Genomic DNA, 23,819 nt, shown 5'->3' on the forward strand with positions numbered 1-23,819 from the left:
GATCGTGGGCGTTTTACGATTATCACTAATCGCAAATGAGTTACCTGCAACGGTTTGCGATTCTGGAGTGATCGTGATTAGCATTTATAGAACCGCTAATCGCGATCGCTCCCAAAATGCTAATTTTTCCAGTGATTTTTCCCCGTTAAAACCGTGGAAAAATCACCCGCTTTAACAATAATCGCTAGCGTTTAGCGATTTTAGATGTGAACGGGGCCTAAAATGGTAGAACAAGAAACCTTACTCTAGTTTCCTGAAGGTCTCCGCAATGCTCCGCTTGCCTGGAAGCCAGGCCGGAATAGGCCGCGAACCAGAGGGAGTCACTGACCTTTTGACCTAGATCTAGTTTTGCCCAGGCATGCACACTCTGTCAATGATACCGTTTTATCCACGCTCCCAGCTACACCATCTGGTATTAAAGGTTGCAGACTATTTGTGGTCATGGCGGCCTCTACCAGCGCGGTTTCCAGGCAATCGGAGCATCTGAGGCCTGGTGCACACCAAAAACCGCTAGCAGATCCGCAAAATGCTAGCAGATTTTGAAACGCTTTTTGTTATTTTTCTGTAGCGTTTCAGCTAGCATTTTGCGGTTTTGTGAAGCGTTTTTGGTGTAGTAGATTTCAGATATTGTTACAGTAAAGCTGTTACTGAACAGCTTCTGTAACAAAAACGCCTGCAAAACCGCTCTGAACTGCCGTTTTTCAGAGCGGCTTGCGTTTTTCCTATACTTAACATTGAGGCAGAAACGCATCCACAATCCAAAAAATGCCTCACCCCGGGAGTATGCGTTTCAGCAAAACGCCTCCCACTCTGGTGTGAACCACCCCATTGAGATACCGCGAGATAGAGAGAATCTGCAGATGGTGCGAGGTCAACAAGCTCGTCCTTAATGCAGCCAAAACAGTGGAACTGATCTTGGACTTTAGGAGACACCCCCCCACACAACAACCAATCTCTATCAACGAGATTGAAGGGTGCAGGGTTTCCAGCGTTAGGTTCCTGGGAACTACCCTAACGAGCGACCTAAGGTGGGCGCAGAACACCACCAAGATCCAGAAGAAGGCTCAGCAGAGACTATTCTTCCTGCGCCAACTGAAAAAATTTGGTATGCCTCAGGAGCTGCTGTCCAGCTTCTACACTGACACTATTGAAGCTACCCTCTGCCTCCGCATTATTGTGTGGTATGCAAGAGCAACCGCCAGTGATAAGTATAAGCTCCAAAGAGTTATCAGCTCAGCGGAAAGGACCATTGGCTCTCCCCTGCCACCTGCTAGACGTCCGTCGTACACCACCAGAATGGAAACAAGGGCTAGCAGGATCTCCCAGGACCCATTCCACCCATGCTGCCCGCTTCTTTAAGCTCCTTCCATCGGGCCGCCGTTACAGGACCATCCGCCCGAGGACTAACAGGCGTAGGGACACCTTTTTTCCCTAAGCAGCCCTCCTGCTGAATTCCGGCCTCTCTTCGGCACGCTAGCCGCATTTCAGGTCATATTTTAGCCTGCACTCCTTGGTAGAACTCTACTTAAGGTGTGGTACGTAGTTACTTATCCCTGAGCGGCACAATATCCAAACCCGGAGGTTTCCGTGAAAGAGCAAGGCACATATTGGACTGCATCGACCGTCTAAAACTGCGTGTTACTGCATGTCTTGCTTATCTTGCTTGTATTATATGTTTTTTGTCTTGCTTATCTTGCTTGTATTATATGTTATTGTCTTATGCCTGTCTTGCTTGCACTATGGCTATTGTCTTATGCCAATCTCTGTCCTTGCTATTGTTGCCACTGCCATGTGAACCACAACCAATTCCGGGTACGACCTCGGTCGCACTTGGCGAAATAAAGATTCTGATTCTGAGATACATTGACCAAGCATATCCGCAGCCGCAAGCGGCTGCAGAAACGCTGAAAGAGCCGCTCGGTGTGCACCAGCCCTCAGAGTGAACAAACACCACAGTGAGAGTTTGGAGATCTTCAGGAAACTATGTAAGGTTCTTTTTCTACCATTTTATTTGCCTCAGATATCCTTTAAAGGGTTCACAAACTTTCAAGCTCCACTGTAAGTGTAACAGCGGCCAGAACCAAGTTTACTTTTTTTCTCAAGCTCTACAGTAGGAAAATATATATCAATATTAACTTTATAAGATTACCTCCATTTTCCAAATCGTTTCCATCTTCGTCTACAGCACCGGGAGAGCGCGGTGGTGGCAGAGGTGGGAAATTCTCATCGTCTGTGTGTTCATAGTCAGGGATATCAAAAAGGTCATTTTCCAGAGGATCGATCATCTTTGCATTAGATCCTGGGGAAGAAGAAAATAAATAACGTATAAAGAATCAGATGCGACTGTGCCAAACAGAGAAGAAATGAACACGAACAAAAAACCACAACAAATACAAATCTTCTTCAAGACCCAAAGACAGAAGCCGCTGCCCCACCACAATGCAATTACATTCACCAAACGCCCATTGACGCTGCATGCGCTTTGATTAGGTTATTCAAGTGTATATGCCCTTTGCCAATTGCAAGGGTGTCACAATTAACATGGTATCCGCAGTGGCTTTTTCACAGTGGTGTGATTCAATTTTAAGTAATGCACTCAGCATTTTTCCTGCATTTCTGATCGAGTTAAAGCGGAACTGAAGATAAACAAAAACAAAGAGTTTCACTTACCTGGGGCTTCTGACAGCCCCTTGCAGCCGTCCTCTCCCGTGTCGGTCCTCCACGATCCTCCATTCCCCCGCTGCCAGCAGCAAGTTTCGGTTTCGCCGACGGGCCACGCGTAGCTTTGCTTGCGTTCCCATATGCAATAGCGGCCTGCGCAGGCCGCTATTGTGGACCGGAACGCAAACAAGGCTATGCGTGGCAGAGCTGCACAGGCGCAGTGGCCCATCGACTTACAAGTCGACCAAACCGAAACTAGCAACTGGCAGCGGGAGAATGGAGGATCGTGGAGGACCGACGCGGGACAGGACGGCTGCAAGGGGCTGGCAGAAGCCCCAGGTAAGTGAAACTCTGTTTTGTTTTTTTAATTTTCAGTTCCGCTTTAAATCAATAGGAGCACCAGAAAATGACATAGCAAACAATGCTACATGATTATTTTTATAACCTTCCATTTTAAAATTGAACCCATTTTTTCTTTCTTCTTTTCCCACTAGTAATCACAATCCTGCTACCACTGCACTGTGAAAACCTGACCGATCACATCACAATTGCTCCCAAGTGCACTTTTTGCAAATAGAGAAAATTGCAATCAGATCACAGTTTTCAGTGTGTACCAGCTCTAATGCTACGTACACAATTGAGATAAGAGTCTCTTAAAAAGGCAAGATTACAGACCAATCTTACCCCCTTCCATGTAGTATGAGAGCCACACTCTACACAGTATATTCTATTGAGCTGAACTCCCTTTCACATAAAAATCTTTGCAAGATGCTGCACACAAAGATGCTGTACACATGCAACAGATCAGTTCCTGCAAAATGCATTCATAATCTAGGATAGTTGCAGATCTCATACACACTTTGTTTAAAGTGGATCCAAGAGGAAAAACTAACTAGAACAAGTAACTTGTCTATATATCTTAACTAAAGTTTAGATAGTTTACACAGCAAATCTAGCTGCAAACAGCTTTAATAGAATATGATTATTTCTTCTTGTGATACAATGACAGCAGCCATGTTGTTTGTAAACATTACACAGAGGCAGGCTTATCTGCATCTTGAGCACTCAGCCTGTGAAAAAACCTAATCCCCCCTCCTTTTCCCCTCTGCCTCTGAAATCTCTGGCTAGTAATACCTCCCCCTCCTCCTACCCAGACTGAGCTCCCACGAGCCCTTGCTACTGTCTGAAAGTGCCTTGGCTCTCTGAAAACCTGTGGGCGTGGCTTGTTTAGTTTATAGATAATTAGAGTATTAAAACAAAAAAGTATTTGGCTTGAGGAATGCCCTATAAACAATAGGAAAGGAACACAATGATGCAATGAGTAAAAGTTCATCTCGGATCCACTTTAACTACTTTGTCCTTTTGGAGGTATAATATAAGTCCAAAAAGCCGCATGTGCACTCCCGCGGCCGATTGCACGCGTGTACGTGTGCTCCCGGCCCGTTAGCCAGGGAATCAATGAATCGGGACATGGTGCCCGATTACTGATCCCTTCCTTCTCGGAAGCCTCACTCTTTCTGTCTCCTACGTCCCTCTACGCGTACATGTTACGCTTAGAGTGACGTAATGTAAACAAACTCATTGTTGCCATCTTGTGGCCAAATAGTAAAACTACATCTACATTAAAAAACAACCACATATTTATATTAATAAAAAATTACTATTTACCTAAGGGTCTAAACTTTTTAAATATCCATGTAAAAATGAAATATTTATAAGTTTTTTATTATAAGCTTGTAAATAGTGATGGATGCAAAATGGACAATTGCACTTTTAGGCCTGGTGCACACCAAAACCCGCTAGCAGATCCGCAAAATGCTGGCAGATTTTGAAACGCTTTTTGTTATTTTTCTGTAGCGTTTCAGCTAGCATTTTGCGGTTTTGTGAAGCGTTTTTGGTGTAGTAGATTTCTGATATTGTTACAGTAAAGCTGTTACTGAACAGCTTCTGTAACAAAAACGCCTGCAAAACCGCTCTGAACTGCCGTTTTTCAGAGCGGTTTGCGTTTTTCCTATACTTAAAGAGACACTGAAGCGAAAAAAAAACTATGATATTATGATTTGTATGTGTAGTACAGCTAAGAAATAAAACATTAAGATCAGATACATCAGTCTAATTGTTTCCAGTACAGGAAGAGTTAAGAAACTCCAGTTGTTATCTCTATACAAAAAAGCCATTATCTCTACGACTTTCAAAAGTCCTGGAGAGGGCTGTTTTCTGACTTTTATTATCTCAACTGTTAGTTAAATATTTACTTTTCCTCTGGCAGAGGAGAGTTCATTACTTCACAGACTGCTCTGAAAGAATCATTTTGAATGCTGAGTGTTGTGTAATCTGCACATATTAGAGAATGATGCAATGTTAGAAAAAACACTATATACCTGAAAATAAAAATATGAGAATATTTTCTTTGCTGCTAATCTTCTAGTAATTATTCATAGTACACAACCAATTCATTATATCATATATTTTTTTTCGCTTCAGTGTCTCTTTAACATTGAGGCAGAAACGCATCCACAATCCAAAAAATGCCTCACCCCGGGAGTATGCGTTTCTGCAAAACGCCTCCCGCTCTGGTGTGAACCACCCCATCGAGATACATTGACCAAGCGTATCCGCAGCCGCAAGCGGCTGCAGAAATGCTGAAAAAGCCGCTCGGTGTGCACTAGCCCTTATTTCCAAATAAAATATTGTCGCCATACATTGTGATAGGGACATAATTTAAACGGTGTAATACCCAGGACTATTAGGCAAATAGAATACGTAGGTTTTAATTATGGAGGTATGTATTATTTTAAAACTGTAATGGCAGAAAACTAAGAAATAATGATTTTTTTCCCGTTTTTTTCTTATTCTTTCTGTCAAAAAGCATTTACAGTAAAGTAGCTCTTAGCAAAATGTACCACCCAAAGAAAGCCTAATTGGTGGCAGAAAAAACAAGATACAGATCAGTTCATTGTGATAAGGAGTGTTAAACTTATAGGCGAATGAATGGGAGGTGAAAATTGCTTGGATGCATAAAGTGAAACACGACTGAGGGCTTAAGTGGTTAACAGACAATCATCTGCAGATCAGATCCACCAGGATAGATCTTCAAATCTGCAGATGATTGTCCGCTTAATAGAATAGACTGTGTACAGCATGCTCTCAAACTACATAGACGGGGGTAAATTTGGTCTGTGATCTTGCCTTGTCCAAATAATTTTATCTCCAGTGTGTACGTAGCACAAGCTTCACTTCCCTGCTCTCTCCAACTCAAAAACAGCATGGACTTACAGTATGCTAAAAGACAGCCCCGTTTATTCAGTCAATTTACATTTTGTTCATACTTCAGAATTGTCTTACATTTTTAGACGCGAGCTCTCTGCGGCCATCTCTGAACAATTTCCATGGAGTCTTCAGGTGGCCACACAAACAATACCATTTTGTCAACTTGAGAATCCCAATCAATTTTTATTAGATTGATCACAATATTTGAAACAAAAAAAAAAAACCTGACCAATGCATCACCTGTGTTCAATTTTGTTTGCTAATTATGAAACAAACAAAAAAACAAAAAAGCACAGAGCCCTCCCGGCCAGGCCCGCAGTAGTGCACAAGTGGGTAATTTACAGAAACTGAACTTGCAAGATTTTGCAAAGTGAAGTTAAAAAATAGAAGATAGATCAAGAAATGATCGATACTCGCTGTGTAATTTGTTCATGCTTAGTCCTCCGTTAGCCTGCAGGTCATCATCTGCTGTAGGCAGACATTAACAGCACAAACTGCCCTCATCTACAAACACATACACTTTGATCTCTCAACTGTGTCAGTAAAGAGCGTACCCGAGGCGGGTGAAGGGACAGATAGGCATGTACCCATCTGCAGGACATGCCTGTGTGCCCTGATCACCGCTCTCCATGCCTCCTGCGCCCTGCTGGCTAGAACCCCCCCCCCCCCCCCCAGATTTCTACGGCGAGCGTTGGTGTCCCGTTGCAATCGGCAGTTTTCGTCCCTGTAAGCGGACATAAAGACGCTGCGGTGAATCGACAATAGAAGCTACACGCGGCTTCTAGTGTCGCCTGGAACAACTTGGTAAATCAGGATCAGACCGCTGTGTTTGCGCAATCGACGGTAATGCGACGCGATGCCAAACGCTCCCATTCACTTGAATGGGAACGTTTAGCCGACGAGTCCTGGACGCTTAGTGGTAATCGCTGCCAAGTGTCCATGTGAACCGGCCCTTATTGCAGGATTTGTATCAGCTGTAACAAAGAAAGGTTTTTCTTTAAAGGTTATTATGTTGTTGCTTATCTTTTAGAGCAGAGAAGAAGTTCTTTGTTCAAGTCCATTTTAATCAATATTTTTAGAAGCTGGTATTTTCCACCATTGAGAAAGCATACGATTCACACAAATTAAGAGACAATGAAATATAAACCTGGTGGAGTAGTTCTTTAACCCCCCTGGCGGTATAAAAAATTCCGCCAGGAGGCAGCGCAGTTTTTTTTATATATATCATGTAGCGAGCCCAGGGATCGCTACATGATAGCCGCTACCGCCCGCTTCGATCGCCTTCGGCGATCTCCGATCAGGAAATCCCGTTCAAAGAACGGGATTTCCTGGAGGGCTTCCCCCAGCGCCGACGTCGGGGCGTCATTGGGAGTCCCGAACCACTCCTCAGCGCTGCCTGGCACTGATTGGCCAGGCAGCGCACAGGGTCTGGGGGGGGGGGGGCGTGCGGCGCGACGGATAGCGGCGATCAAGCGCGGGGCGGCAGCAATCGGTGTGCTGACGCAGCTAGCAAAGTGCTAGCTGCGTGCAGCAAAAAAAAAAAAAAAAAAAAATTAAACAAATCGGCCCAGCAGGGCCGGAGAAAACCTCCTGCGCGGCTTACCCCAAACTACGTTTGGGGGTTACCGCCAAGGAGGTTAAAAGGGAACCTAAACTGAGAAGGATGTGGATTTTTCCTTTAAGGCTAATTTCACACCAGGACGTTGCGTTAGAGGGGGCGTTAAGGTCGCATAACGTCCCCCTAACTCAACGCCTGGTGGTGCTGGATCTGGACGTCAGAGTGAGCCGCGTTGTGCAGCTCACTCTGGCGTCAGTGATGCCGTGATGCGCACTCTTGTGCGCATGCGGCATCACGTGGTCCCGCCGGCCAATCGCCGCACAGAGCGGCTGCTCCAGGAAGTAAACACTGCACGTCATAACGTGCAGTGCATATTAATTAGCCATGTGCCTGGCCGCTCTCCGCTCCTCCCCAACATTACTGAGCATGTGCATGCAGTTTAACGCGGCTCAGCCGCGTCCAAAGTACTGCATGCAGTACGTTGTATTGTGACGCAGCGTTACATTGTAACGCAACGTCCGCACTGTGAACAGCCATATTGATTTTTCATTACTGTGCGGTGGGCTGCGTTAAAGGCTGCTCTAACGTGCGCCTGTAACGTCCCACTGTGAAACCAGCCTTAAAGAGACTCCGTAACAAAAATTTCATCCTGTTTTTTATCATCCTACAAGTTCCAAAAGCTATTCTAATGTGTTCTGGCTTACTGCAGCACGTTCTACTATCACCATCTCTGTAATAAATCAACTTATCTCTCTCTTGTCAGACTTGTCAGCCTGTGTCTGGAAGGCTGCCAAGTTCTTCAGTGTTGTGGTTCTGTGATGCATCTCCCCCCTCCAGGCCCCTCTCTGCACACTGCCTGTGTATTATTTAGATTAGGACAGCTTCTCTCTTATCTTTTACAAACTGGATAAATCCTCCTCTGAGCTGGCTGGGCTTTCACATACTGAGGAATTACATACAGGCAGAGCTGTCTGCACTCTGCAGGAAGAAACAGCCTGACACTTCAGTGGAAGATAGCTGCAGGGGGAAAGACACACACAAATGATCTCTTGAGATTCAAAAGGAAGGGTGTATACAGCCTGCTTGTGTATGAATGTATTTTCTATGTGTGGACATACTGTACATCAACCTACTTCCTGTTTTGGTGGCCATTTTGTTTGTTTATAAACAAACTTTTTAAAACTGTTTTAACCACTTTTAATGCGGCGAGGAGCGGCAAAATTGTGACAGAGGGTAATAGGAGATGTCCCCTAACGCACTGGTATGTTTACTTTTGTGCGATTTTAACAATACAGATTCTCTTTAAAATAATACCAGTTGCCTGACTCTCCTGCTGATCCTGTGTCTCTAAAGGTGGCCACACACCATACAATAAAATGATCCAATTAAAAAATCCGATCGGATTTCCCGCTTTCTTCGATTTTTATCGATACGGAATGCCAGATATTTTTCTTCAATATTTCTAAAGATTGTATGGTGTGTTAGATTGTCAATTTATTAATATACACACCCTAGCAATTTTGTCAGAGTTTCCAATCATGTTTATGACGATTTGTGAAAAATTTTACATAGGTGTGTGGTACATTGGTCATATTTTTGAAATGTTACAATCAGTCAGAAAAATGTATTGCAATGCTTAAATTGAACAGATTTAAAAAATTGTATGGTGGCCACCTTAATACTTGAAGCCGCAGCCCCTGAACAAGCATGCAGATCAGGTGCTCTGACTGAAGTCAGACTGGATTAGCTGCATGCTTGTTTCAGGTGTGTGATTCAGCCACTACTGCGGCCAAAGATCAGCAGGAATGCCAGGCAACTGGTATTGTTTAAAAGGAAACATCCATATCCCTCTCAGTTTAGGTTCCCTTTAATGTACACCTGGCATCCCGCTACAACCAAAGAGAGTAGCCTTTCAGGAGTAATGCTGCGAACTCCGCAGGGAGAATCATACAGAAGTGAATCTAGGTCAGTCCAGGCTGCGTGATAACAGAATCATTAAAGCTTGCAGAACTGTTATTTAGATGAGCATTTCAGACATGTGACGGAGCTGTCACGGTCTATCAGCCACACAAAATATAGGACGACTTCAGACTGCTTTGTTACATAGCTCTCCCAATCACCTTCTGTGCAAGCAGCTATGCTCTGTGTTATAATCCATGGACACATGCTGACACCTGTCAATGCATTACAGTCTAACTGATGCTTGGTGAGCAAATCAGGAAACTGAGGTGCTGTAACTGTAGAACTTACGTGCCACATTTACCAAGGACAAAGTATTTTATATTCTTGAAAAAAAACCTCACCATTAGCAAGACCATAAATACAATAAGTATTACAGTCCGAAGTGAGGGGGCTCTGAATGTATTTATTAGCAGTGAAAATAACGCAATGAATAAAATACCGGTAGTTTTTTTTTTTTTTTTTTTTTTTTTTTTTTAACAAAATTCATTTATAAATTACATAGCCAGTGTTTGCCCATTGTAAAATCTTTCCTTTCCCCCAATTTACATTCTGAAATTTATCAACATCCTTAGTCCTGTCAGGTGATCTCTGTTTTGTTTACTGAGAGCTCCAAAACCAGTACAAAATAAACCTAGTCTCCTAGAATGTTCTTGGGGGCATGTGAGAAGAATTCCTTTATAGCTATGTAGAGTAGTAGGGGTGTCTCAGTACCCTAGAGAAATAGACACAGGAGACAGAAAAACGGGAGCCCAATAGCAAGATATGTTTTCATATACGGGATATCAACAAGTAAGGTAATTGTACTACTCACAGGAAGCAGGTGGAGACAACAAACCCGACCCCACTTGGGGTAGTCCAGCTGGACCTGGGTGTGGTCGCTCTCCTTGGTAAAAGTGACAGATTATCGCTATGGTTTAAACCATGTCTAGACCCCTCCAACCGGGTATGTTGGGGGGTACATAAAGCACAATTCGGGTAAAGATAAATTGGATAAAATTGGATTAAAAACAAGATACAATAAAAAAATAAAAAATAAATAAATAACAACAACAATAATAATAATAATAATAATAATAATAATAATAATAATAAGTGGCTTACCTCAAAGACGAGATCTTTGTATGAACAAATAAATATTTATTTAGCACAGGCAACACGTTTCACTGGTCTAAGCCCGCTTCCTCAGGCCAACAACAGTGCCAATTGTAAATAGCCAATCAAAAAGGGGAGCCTCCTTTATAGTTAAACAGCTCGAGCTGTGACATCACTAAGAGTGGTGCTGCATTCAATATATAGATATTGGAAGTGCTTCTGACACTGAGACTAGGAAAATCCCACAATCTCTGTCACTACAGTGCCTCTTTAAAAAGTTTATATTTTTGCAATGAAATAAAATGTTCCATGGTCCCCTAGAGTAACGTCAACAGCAAGGTGGAAGCGGCAACTGTTCTATATATTGTAGCCACACCGAGGGCCGCCTTCAGGGCGCTACAATAGATACTGCCATATGGGGCCCATAGAATCTGGGGCTTGTTGTAGCTGCTGTAACTCTGCTCCAGTACACCATAATTCCCCCTAGAAGCTATAACTCCACCCACTGTCTGGTATAACTCCACCTCTGCACATGCTCTATCTCTGTGATATGAGCTGTGCAGTGCTGCAGGCCAGGGGCTGATGGTCAAGAAGTCCAAGCTAGCATTCACCACACCCTACAGTGTTCTCCCCAGAAATATTTTCCAGCCGGGTGGCATGAAAAAGTAGCCGGGTGGGGAAGTAAGGTCACGCTGGGTGCTGCTGGGTGAGAAAGTAAGGAAACGCTGAACGGAGAGGGAGGGTCACACTGGGTGGGGTGGGAGTGGATCACGCTGGGTGGGGAGAGGTTGGCATAATGCTGGGTGCTGGTGGGGGGAGCAAGGTAACTTGTTCAAGAAACAAAAATCGCATTGCAAACGATCCCAAAATGCTGTATGCAGTGCATTTGATTTTACATACATCACAATTATAGTGTGAATGCTTCCTGAGGGAAACTTTGTCATAGTGCTGCTCTGTTCGCTGGCATTCAGCAAAGCTCTGTAAATTCCTGGAAAAGTATCTTAGTGTGAATGGGGCCTTAGTGCCATAGCCCCATCATCACATATATGACCTGACATTCAACACTCTCTGCATGCAATGTATTGTGACTCCTGCTGCTGGACATACACTAGGAGCAGCGGAGTGCTGACTTAACCTCCTTGCCGGTTATCCCGAACACAGTTCGGGGTAACCTGCGCAGGAGGATTTCTCAGGCCCCGCTGGGCCGATTTGCATAATTTTTTTTTTGTTACAAGCAGCTAGCACTTTGCTAGCTGCTTGTAACTTGCGATCGCCGCCGATTCGCCGCTACCCGCCGCGCCGAGCCGCCCCCGCCCCCTGCGCAGCCTGGCCAATCAGTGCCAGGCAGCGCTAAGGGGCGGATCGGGGTTCCCTCTGACGTCACGACGTCCATGACGTCGGTGACGTCATCCCGCCCGGTCGCCATGGCGACCGGGGAAGCCCTGCAAGAAATCCCGTTCTCAACGGGATTTCTTGCATACTCTGATCGCCGAAGGCGATCGGAGTAGGTAGGGGGATGCCGCCGCTCAGCGGCTATCATGTAGCGAGCCCTTGGCTCGCTACATGATTTAAAAAAAAAAAAAAAAAAAAGAAAGTGCGGCGCTGCCTCCTTGCCGGATTTTTTAGACCGGCAAGGAGGTTAAAGAAAACCTGTAATGGAAAAAAAACCTCCCCTGGGGGGTACTCGCCTCGGGTGAGGGAAGCCTCCGGATCCTATTGAGGCTTCCCCCATCCTCCTCTGTCCCACGGCAGTGGCGATAACACTCCCCTAACAGCGAGGATGTGAATATTTACCTTCCCGGCTCCAGCGCAGGCGCAGTATCGGCTCTCCGCTCGGAGATAGGCGGAAATAGCCAATCGCTGTCGGGCCGCTCTACTGCGCAGGCGCAAGTCTCCTGCGCAGTAGAGCGGACCTGACAGAGATTGGCTATTTTTGCCTATCTTTGTGCGGAGAACCGCAACAGCGCCTCCGCTGGAGGTAGGAAAGGTAAATCAATGCTTGTCGAGGGAGGATTCCGGGACACTTCAGGGGATCCAGCGCTGGACTGCCTGTAGCTACAAGGGAGGGGGAAGCCTCATTGGGACCCTGAGGCTTCCCCCACCTACTGAGGTGAGTACCCCCCAGGGGAACTTTTTTTTGTTAGCTGATCACACAGGCAGGCAACAGAGTGGTGAGGATTCCAGAAGAGACTTTGCAAAAAACATGCTAGTTCAAAGCACAGCGATATGAGACATACAAGTATTCTGGCTGAACTTAATGGACTTATGGCTTTTTTTCCACCTAAACTACTGTAACTGCTGAGATAAGACAGGCTGAACTGAACTTTTTGCCATTCATATTTGCCCATACTAAAAACTGGATATCACAGTGATTTTACAATCACTGACACAAAAGATGTCAGTCTGGCATGAAGTGCAAGGACACAGGGGACAGAGTGAATGCTGCACTAGGTTCATATTACAGCCCTGTAAACCACTCAGATCTCTCTTCACACTGAATGACCAGCGTGGTGATATGTTAATGAGCCACACTTATCTGAGTATTCCGACATTCCTGTGAATGGAAGGAGCTGGGAAGGGGCTTTGTATCTGCTGCACAGATAGAGGAGGAGGAGAGCTTCTGTGTCCACTGCTGGGAAAGATCGGGTGACCACCAAAAGGAATAGCAATAGAGCCGTACACTCTATTCTATGGTCGGCTCCAGCAAAGTTCCCGAGGTCTGACTCATCTGTGCTAGGAGCTTCCCCCGCCCCTCGCTGCGGATAGGAAGGAGAAGCTGAGGAGGAGGGCGGAGATGTGTCTCTGCACTCAGCGCTGCCTGAATTAAAACTACGAGCAGAGGAAAGTGTCTCTGCTTTAGACTCGGAGGCTAATCAAATCAGCCGGGCGGGAACAGAGACCCAGGTGGGCGCTCCGCCCGGGTAATAGGCTCTGGGGAGAACACTGCCCTATAGTTCTGCAGAAGATTACTGAGGGGATTGTGGGAGCGGCAGACTCAAGGCAAGAGAGGAAGGACAGTAGCTGCGTATTTGTAGAAAGAGTAGGTTAGTGAGTGTGTATAAACAATGGCAGCACATGAATCCTCCCTCGTCGGGCCCACTCTCCTAGAAGCCACACTGCCGTTCTTCATCCCTTCATCCACACAGCAGAACAGCATTGCGTAACTCAACTCATACCAGTGTGGGCATCCACTCTCTCTGCACTCCAGCAGCCCTCCTATCATTCTGCTCGGTATGCCACGGTCTTTCTGCATTTCATGAATTACTTTCACAGCCTAACAGAGGAGGATTTTTATCCAGCTCTCTTCTATCACTGATAAGATAGCAGAGACGCTGCTGGCTTATGTAAATAAAACACACACTGGAGTGTGCTTAGAGGAACAGACCAGCACGGAAGAGTTGGCAGCCTTCCAGACACAGGCCGACAAGTCTGACAGGGGAAAGATACATTGATTTATTACAGAGACCGTTATAGTACAAAGTGCTGCAGTGAGCCAGAACAGATTAGAATAGGTTTAGGAACTTGTAGGATGGTAGAAAAAACGTAATTTTTGTTACAGAGTCACTTTAACATTTTCTCAAATAGATCATCAGGGACATCTGCATGCCTGATACTGCAGTGAAACCCCTCCCACAGTGTGATGTCATGGCCCGGAGAGTTTGCTGTCTGTGAACCTCGCTGCATTGTAGGATATAACGGCTGTTTCCGACTACCAAGCAAGCAATGTCTCCCTCAGTGCATAGAACTCTTAAAAACAAGCATTCCACAGATATTACCTGAAGGACTAAGATGTCACCACCAGTGATAAATTGTATAATGTAAATCGATTTGAGGAAAGATTTTACAATGGACCAACCATGATAAAAGGATTTATAAATTAATATGGTTAAAACAAAACAAAAAAAGCCATTTTATGTTATTTTCAGCACAGATCCTCCTCAAATAAATATACTACATGTCAACCACTGTTTAGACACAATTGTATTTAAAATGGTTACCGTTGCCTCCACTCCAGTGTCCCCTTCTGTCACTACTGTTCCCTGTGCCTCCTGTTTCCACTGTGTCCCTCTGATACATCTCTGCCCTCTGCGCCTCCACTGTGTCCCTCTGATACACCTCTGCCCTCTGCGCCTCCACTGTGTCCCTCTGATACATCTCTGCCCTCTGCGCCTCCACTGTGTCCCTCTGATACACCTCTGCCCCCTGCGCCTCCACTGTGTCCATTCTGATACACCTCTGCCCCCTGTGCACCTCCTTGCCTCTAGTATCCCCTCTGTTCCTCCAGTGTCCCCCCTCTGTTCCTCCAGTGTCCCCCCTCTGTTCCTCCAGTGTCCCCCCTCTGTTCCTCCAGTGTCCCCCCTCTGTTCACCTATGCTTCCAGTGTCCCCCTCTGTGCATCCCGTCCCCCTGTGCCATACACCTCAGTGTTGTCCCTAGAATTTTTTTCCAACCGGGTGTCAAGAAAAAGTAGCCAGGTGGGGCGAGTTGAGATAATGCAGGGCCGGTGCTTCTCTGCACAAATCTGCTTACAGTAGAGGAGGAGGTGAGCTGATGAGAGCCGGGTGCTCACCAAAACTAGCCGGGTGGAGCACCCGGTTAAAAGAGCCTTCGGAGAACACTACCCCAGTTTCTTCTTTTGTCCAGCAGTGCCACCTTCCATCCCCCTGTTCCAACTTTAGTACCTGGTGGCCTAGTCCAGCACTGTGCATTCATACTCTCTGCTCATCTCTCCCAGATGCTGGGTGCTGGAGGGAGAAGAGTGGAGAGAATGGACACACAGTGCTGGACTGCTCTGGCTACACTTAACATTATAGATGGAGCTTCAGGGGTGCACAGGGGGGACGTGCACAGAGAACGTCAATACTAAGGAATCGGCGGGTCGTCGTACATATCAGGTGTTCATAAGTCGGAGAGTCCCTGTAATTGCAAATGTATTATGTTTTTATACGGCAGATTGATATTTAGAACTAGCTGAATTAGGGTCCAAGGTTATAATGTTGGCCAGGAAAAAAATCTAAATTAAAGTGAACCAAGGAGATAGTGATAAGGAGGATGCAATACTTATTTCCTTTTAAACAATACTAGTTGCCTGGGCTGGTAGCCCTACAGATCTATTTGGTTGCAGTAGTGTCTGAATTACACCAGAAACAAGCATGCCGCTAATCTTGTTAGTTCTGACAATGTCAGAAACACCAGATCTACCTGCTTGTTCATAGTCTATGGCTGAAAGTATTATGCTGGGAATACAGCATACAATTTTCTGTTAGATTTTCTGTTAGAATGCATAATTAGATTATTTTCTGTAGAGACTGGTCATTATCTCTGGTGCATTGTCTTCTGTTTATGTCCTGCTGAGTAGAACAATGCCTAATTGCTCGGCAGATAGATGGTAACTTTTCCAACATGTTGAACTTTATCTACCTGGCAGGTAAATCTAACAGAAAATTGTATGGTGTATTCCCAGCATTAAGGTGGCCATACACTGGTCGATGTGCCATTAGATCGACCAGCTGACAGATCCCTATCTGATCGAATCTGATCAGATAGGGATCGTATGGCTGCCTTTACTGCAAACAGATTGTGAATCGATTTCAGCCTGAAACCGATCACAATCTGTTCAGCTGCTCCTGCCGCCTGTCCCCCCCCCCCCCCCCGTATACATTACCTGAGGCTGGCTCCCGGGCGTCTTCTCCGCACTGCACCACACCGCTGTTCTTGCTCCATCCCGGCGCTTCCTGTGTTACTCCGTGACCAGGAAGTTCAAATAGAGCGCCCTCTATTTCAACTTCCTGGTCACCGGAGTGACACAGGAAGTATAAGCGTACACTGGGACATGCGGAAATGCGGTGCAGCGAGGAGAAGAGGACCCCGGAGCCAGCTTCAGGTAATGTATACATGCTCGGATCGGGCCCGAATCGTACGCCGCAAGCGACGCGCTCCTACCGCCGGGCGATCGAGGGTAATTTCCCGCACGGCGCGATCGACGGACCGATCCGATTTCGGGAGGGAATCGGATCGGCGGGTGCGTTTAGCGCAAGCGATTGGCAGCAGATTCGATCCCACTGGCTCGATTCACGGCCGTTTCGACAGCAGATCCGATCCTGGGATCGAATCTGCTGCCAATCGCTTGCGCTAAACGCACCCGCCGATCCAATTCCCTCCCGAAATCGGATCGGTCCGTCGATCGCGCCGTGCGGGAAATTACCCTCGATCGCCCGGCGGTAGGAGCGCGTCGCTTGCGGCGTACGATTCGGGCCCGATCCGAGCATGTATACATTACCTGAAGCTGGCTCCGGGGTCCTCTTCTCCTCGCTGCACCGCATTTCCGCATGTCCCAGTGTACGCTTATACTTCCTGTGTCACTCCGGTGACCAGGAAGTTGAAATAGAGGGCGCTCTATTTGAACTTCCTGGTCACGGAGTAACACAGGAAGCGCCGGGCTGGAGCAAGAACAGCGGTGCGGTGCAGTGCGGAGAAGACGCCCGGGAGCCAGCCTCAGGTAATGTATACGGGGGGGGGGACAGGCGGCAGGAGCAGCTGAACAGATTGTGATCGGTTTCAGGCTGAAATCGATTCACAATCTGTTTGCAGTAAAGGCAGCCATACGATCCCTATCTGATCAGATTCGATCAGATAGGGATCTGTCAGCTGGTCGATCTAATGGCACATCGACCAGTGTATGGCCACCTTTAGAGGCAAAGAATCAGCAGGACAGCCAGACAATCTGCATTATTTAAAACTAAATAAACATGTCAGCCTCCATATCCCTCCACCACCCCACTGCTGCCCGCTGGGACTCTCATTCTTTGCGGTCCTGCCCCCATCCTTGTAAGAACGTTTCCTATATGAAAAACGATCACAATCGCGTTTTAAACCAATTTCCACTTATGCAGTTGAGCTACTATACTCAGTATTAGGAGCTCAATCGCATTCAAAATGCTGCAGGACAACGATTGCCATCTGGACAAAATCGCAACACAATTGGATCGCACTAATGGAAATGGCCGCTGCCATTTCTATTCGTTTTTTCTGTACCCTGCATTTTGCAAACCGTTAGTAATCAGAATCAGATTTCAAAATGCTGTGTAGTGGAAAAGGCCCCCAAGAGTGCAGTCGCCATAGCCCAGGCGCAAGTACGGCTTGCACCAGCACAGTAGCACAAGGCCATTTATGCAGAAGAAAAAGCTGTGCATGAGCAACTCTGTGCTATTGTAAGTATTCCATTTTATTTAATTTTTTACGCCTCAGGTACCCTTTAAGTTTATGTGGGTTTCATGCGTTTTTCCTGGGCATTCCAATAATGCCCCATATAAAAAACAAAACACTAGTATATTACGGTAATTGGTTTACCCCTAAACTAGCACCAAACAGTGGTAGTGACCAGGGCTGTAGAGTAGGAGTCGAGAAGTCAGAGCAATTTTGGGTACCTGGAGTCAGAGGTTTCATAAACTGAGGAGTCAGATGATTTGTGCACCAACTCCAAAGCCCTGGTAAATATTAGTTGGCCATACATCAGGCAACTTGGCCGCCTATTATAATTGAAAACAGATGAAAATCTGTGCCACAATGCGACCAATTTCGGGCCAAAATTGGTCGCATTAATCGGCTGGACATGCTGCAAGATTTAGGGCAGACTTACGCGATGGAGTGCACGGCTGTAACAGCGAGTGATATAGGGAGTTGCAAAGAATCCCCTGACGCTGTCCGCCCTAATGTTTTAACCTTCCTGGTGGTAAGCCCGAGCTGAGCTCGGGCTATGCCGCCAGAAGGCACCGCTCAGGCCCCCCTGGGCCGATTTGCATAATTTTGCTAGCTGCGTATGCAATCCGATCGCCGCCGCTAACCGTCGCGCCGCAGCCGCCCCCCCCCCCCCCCCCCCCGACCCTGTGCGCTGCCTGGCCAATCAGTGCCAGGAAGCGCTGTGGATCAGAGTTCCCTTTGACGTCGGTGACGTCATCCTGCCCGTCGCCATGGTGACGGGGGAAGCACCCCAGGAGATCCTGTTCTTTGAACGAGATCTCCTGATCTCCGGAGGCGATCGGAGGGGCTGGGGGGGGATGCCGCTGAGCAGCGGCTATCATGTAGCGAGACCAGGTCTCGCTACATGAAAAAAAAAAAAAAAAAAAAAAAAAGATTTTCATAAACCGCCTGGAGGGTTAATGTGCCCCCCCCACCAGTGCCCTCTACACATTACCTGTCCTCTGGGGTCCATACATGCGCGCCACATGGTTTCCTAGTAACGTGGGCACGTGTGTGAAATGTAGCATCACGCACACGCCATTACAAGGCAACCACGTGGGGAGCGCTTCTATGGAAAGCGGAGGAAGCCTGGAGCAAGCAGAGGCCGGGGACAGGTGATGTAAAGAGTGCACTGGGCACCAGGGGGCACATTGAATATTAGGGCGTACAGCGTCAGGCCGGCAAGGTGGTGTCACAAGGGTGATTCCTGCTCAATTTCAGCATGGAATCGTCCTGCAGTGCATGGGCAGCCGACACATCTCTCTAATCAGATTAGATTGCCTCTTGGTCAAATCTGCCCATAATCGCTAGATGTATGGGAACCTTAAAGAGAACCTGAGGTGGGTTTGATAAATCCTGTTAGGACAGAGGCACATTCTGTATACAATGAGCAGCCTCTGTGTCCTTACAGTGTTCCTCCACCCCCCCGCCCCAGGCTCTACTGTCACCCATGAAAAAAAAAAAAACACCAGGCTAGCGACATGCAGATTGTCACTAGTCTGTTATTTACCTTTGCCCTGTCATTCACCACCGCTCCCCCGCCTCCTGTATAGCACGGCTACCCACCTGTGTCCTTAGCCTCCCCGCCTCTAAGATTCCACTAATCGGAAGCGGAGGCGAAGAGTCGCGCTAAATGACAGGGCAGAGGTAAATAACATTGGCGACAATCTGCGTTTCGCCAGTCTTTTAATGGGGGACAGCAGAGCCCGGGGGGAGCTGGAGAAGCACTGTAAGGACACAGAGGCTGCTCATTGTATACAGAATGTTCCTCTGTGTCCTAGTAGGATTTATCAAACCTCCTTGGGTTCTCTTTAAAGCGGACTCAAACCAAACATTTTTTTTAATTCAAAATATTTAGTTGCACCACTCTGACACATACAAAGATAAATAAACACTCCTTCAAGCCTATGAGCAGTTCAGTGCATGCTTTTCACCCTTCTCTTTGTTTGCATATCTAGGGTTATACAGGTGGCAGCCATTAGCAATTCCTCCTTTGCCGGACACCACCTACTCCAGCATTTTGCCGGATTCTGTCCCGGCAATTTGAAAGGAAGGGAAGGGTTTCTCCAATACATGTAAAATATTTTATAATTTGTCATCATGCAGCTGAAAAAAGGCTGCTATTTATTATTATAATTTAGAAAATACATTTTATTTCTGAAATCTTGTATTTTTAATTTGGGTCCACTTTAAAGAGAATCTGTATTGTTAAAATCGCACAAAAGTAAACATACCAGTGCATTAGGGGACATCTCCTATTACCCTCTGTCACAATTTCGCCGCTCCTCGCCGCATTAAAAGTGGTTAAAAACAGTTTTAAAAAGTTTGTTTATAAACAAACAAAATGGCCACCAAAACAGGAAGTAGGTTATAGAAAATACATAGAAAATACATCCATACACAAGCAGGCTGTATACACCCTTCCTTTTGTATCTCAAGAGATAATTGTGTGTTTTTTTCCCCCCTCTGCTCTCATGAACTGAAGTTTCAGGCTGCTCTTTTCTTCTTGCAAACAGCTTTGCCCTTGTCTGTAATTCCTCACTATGTGAAAGCCCAGCCAGCTCAGAGGACGATTTATCCAGCTTGTAAAAGATAAGAGAGAAGAGTGAATCTGCCATAATCTAAATAACACACAGGCAGTGTGCAGAGAGGTGCCTGAAGGGGGGAGATTCATCACAGAACCACAACACTGAAGAACTTGGCAGCCTTCCAGACACAGGCGACAAGTCTGACAGGGGAAAGATACATTGATTTATTACAGAGACTGTCATAGTAGAAAGTGCTGCAGTTAGCCAGAACACATTAGAATAGCTTTTGGAACTTGTAGGATGATAAAAAACAGGATGCAATTTTTGTTACGGAGTCTCTTTAAGGAGTCAGAGCAATTTTGGGTACCTAAAGTTGGAGACGTGGTTTCATAAACTGAGGAGGCAAATGATTTTTGTACCGACTCCACAGCCCTGTTAGGGACAATAGATTGTTTGCTCCTTGAGGGAGCCCATAAAGTAATCTGAAAATGAAAAATGTCTGTACCATAGAAAATTCTGTACACAATAATGATAAATCATGATGTACAACCAAAGTATTCTACAAATGCACACCTCTGGTTCCCCTATCATCTGGCAACCAACAGAAGTCATTATCTGATAGATACCCTCTTCTCCAGTGCAATTATTTTTATGTTGCTGCTACCTGTCAGGTTTTCTTTCTCCTCCTTGACGCCAGCCTTTCTACATTCTTAAGTCCCTTTCACACCACACACACAAAAATTCATGCAAAAAATAATTAATATTATATATTTTAATAAAAAGTTAAAAAAATACTGCTGCAGTTACTTTGGATGCACAAAGTAACAAGTACTATTTTCATAGCAGTCAGTGTAAAGTGCCTGCCAGTACCATAACGTTGCTATTGCTTTATGCCCCACAACACATAACAAATGCCAGAAAACACAATCGGGCACTGCATTACAGAATGCTTCTGCTGTCAAGGTGATCATGATTTTTAGCCCAGCACTCACAGAGACAGGTTCTCCTTTGTTTACAGATTGGCTACAGACTTTTCTCCCACCACATTAGAAGTCTCTACAAACTCTACATGCAAATTAATCAAGGCCCGGGAATATGCCGGAGCACAACACAGTGCAGAAGTCTGTGACACATAACGACACAAAACATATGATAGTGCAGACGCCGGTGTCACATACCTAAACAGCACGTGCAACCGTCCACAACAACACTCCAGCACTAGCCGCCAAACACAGCACAGCGCGCCTTCCGGGTCTGTGACGTCATTGCGGGGGTTCTGATCTAACGCCGTACATTTTGCTAGGCAACGCTCTCAAGACAGCGCTCTACAGAATAAACTTTATTGTTCAATGTTCATTAACAAAAGCAGACGCGTTCTTGCTTGTATAGACACTGGCAAGTAATCGCTGGAAACGTATGAACAGCTTTCCAGGTAGCCATGAAGAATGTGCAGATATAAAATGACATGTGGTTGTCTTCTGTAAGGCGTTTTTTGTGACGAGAAAAAATTCAATCAGCACAGCGCATCAAGGAATAAGGAGAATAGGCATAAGGAGAATAGGCATGTATAGTCATAGCTACCAACTGTCCTTTTTTCGGAGAGCCAGTACCTATTTGGGAACCAAATCCCTTTCTCCCTCATTCTTGCTCATTTGCCCCTCTTTTGAGACTGATGTACAGATCTGTGTAAATATGTATTTAAGAGCCGGTCTCCACCGAATTCCTCAGAATGAGGAGTGGCCACGGCTCCCGTCATGCTTCCTCAAGCCCCTGCAGGCACAGAACGCTCCTGGTCATGGGAGCGCAACAGGGAGATCGGCGAGGATCGAGCAGCCTCAGGGGGTCTGTATAAAGCCCCAGGTAAGTAGCCTCCACCTAAAGTGTACCTGAGATGGGGAAAACAAGCTGGCATCAGGGATGCTTGAATGTACCCAAATTCGATTCGAATCCGGGTCAAATTCGGATTCAGCCGGTTCGAATGGACTCGAATTCGATTCGGGTGGATTCGAATCCGGGTCAGGGGAAAATTCGACCGTGATCACGAATTCGTGATTCAAAACCCACCGACTAAGGAGACTCTGTAACATTAAAAACCGCCCCTGGGGGGTATTCACCTCGGGTGGGGGAAGCCTCGGGATCCTAATGAGGCTTCCCACGCCATCCTCTGTCCCACGGGGGTCTCGCTGCAGCCCTCCAAACAGCCGGCGACAGACCCGACTGTGACTTCAATATTTACCTATGCAGGCTCCAGCGGGGGCGCTGTGGCTGCTGTCGGCTCCGAAGTAGACGGAAATACCCGATCTCAGTCGGGTCTGCTCTACTGCGCAGGCGCCGGAGACTTGCACCTGCGCAGTAGAGCGGTCCAGACGGCGATCGGGTATTTCCGCCTACTTCGGAGCCGTCAGAGCGCCTGCGCTGGAGCCGGGAAGGTAAATAATGACGGCGATCAGAGTAAGCAGGAAATCCCGTTCAGAACGGGATTTCCTGCAGAGCTTCCCCGGTCGCCATGGCAACAGGGCGGGATGACGTACGTCGGGACGTCACAGGGAATCCCGATCCGCCCAAGAGCGCTGCCTGGGGCGGGGGGGGGGGGGGGGCGGCGGGTAGCGGCGAATCGGCGGCGATCACGTACTACACGCAGCTAGCAAAGTGCTAGCTGCGTGTAGGAAAAAAAAATTATGCAAATCGGCCCAGCGGGGACTGAGAAATCCTCCTGCGCAGGTTACCCCGATCTGTGCTCGGGATAACCGGCAAGGAGGTTAATGGCAAAGCCCTTAAATGCCAGAATCACCATATTTGCAGGTTATGTTAAGAAGAAAAGTGGGAGCAAGGGGAAACATTTTTTTTCAAAAAGACCTTATACTTTTTGAGAACATCGATTTTAAAAGTGCAAAGAAAAAAACGATACATTTAAATGCCGGTCAATGACAAATCGTGGGAAATATTTCCCAGCACTTAATAGCAAAGTCCCCTTACATCCTAGCAACACCAAATTTGCAGGATATGTTAAAAAGATAGTGGGAAACAATATTTAAAAAAAAAATTAAACATTTTTATTTTTGGGGAATGTTCTGAGTGTAGGAAATCTGAAAAAAAATTGACGTGGAGTCCCCCCTCCTGAGACTCTGTAACCCCTTGTCCCCCGTGCAGGCTGGGATAGCCAGAATGCAGAGCCCAGGCCGACTGGGGCTTTGCACCCTGAGCTATACCAGCCCAGTGGCCAAGCCTTCCCCTCTCCCCCCCCCCCCCCCCCCCCGAGCCCTTGTCCAATCCTCCAATTCATGGACAAGGGGCTCTTCCCCACCTCCAGTGCCCCAGGAGGAGGTGGGGGCGACAACACCCGGGGGGGGGGTTCATGGTGGCATCTGGGAGTCCTCTTTAAGAAGGGGACCCCAGATGCCCACCCCCCTCCCAGGAGAAATGAGTATAGGGGTACAAAGTACCCATTTACACAAAGGGTTAAATGAAATAAAAACACAACCACGAGAAAAGTATTTTATTATTCTAAA

The 23,819-nt window shown here is 46.5% G+C and overlaps 1 protein-coding gene across 1 annotated transcript in view; it reads right to left on the reverse strand.

Moving 5' to 3' along the window:
• Positions 1–21,595, reverse strand: part of TIPIN (TIMELESS interacting protein) — a 38,750-nt gene extending 17,155 nt beyond the window's left edge. Inside the window, exons 1-2 of the mRNA XM_068272439.1 lie at positions 21,489–21,595; positions 2,150–2,299 (exon numbers count right to left, since the gene is read on the reverse strand). Of these exons, the coding sequence (XP_068128540.1) occupies positions 2,150–2,285 (136 nt within the window). The 5' untranslated portion in view covers positions 2,286–2,299; positions 21,489–21,595. The remainder of the gene's footprint in view (positions 1–2,149; positions 2,300–21,488) is intronic.
• Positions 21,596–23,819: the final 2,224 nt, after the last annotated feature.

This window comes from Hyperolius riggenbachi, chromosome 3 (assembly GCF_040937935.1).
Source record: "Hyperolius riggenbachi isolate aHypRig1 chromosome 3, aHypRig1.pri, whole genome shotgun sequence".
NCBI classification, from domain to species: domain Eukaryota; kingdom Metazoa; phylum Chordata; class Amphibia; order Anura; family Hyperoliidae; genus Hyperolius; species Hyperolius riggenbachi.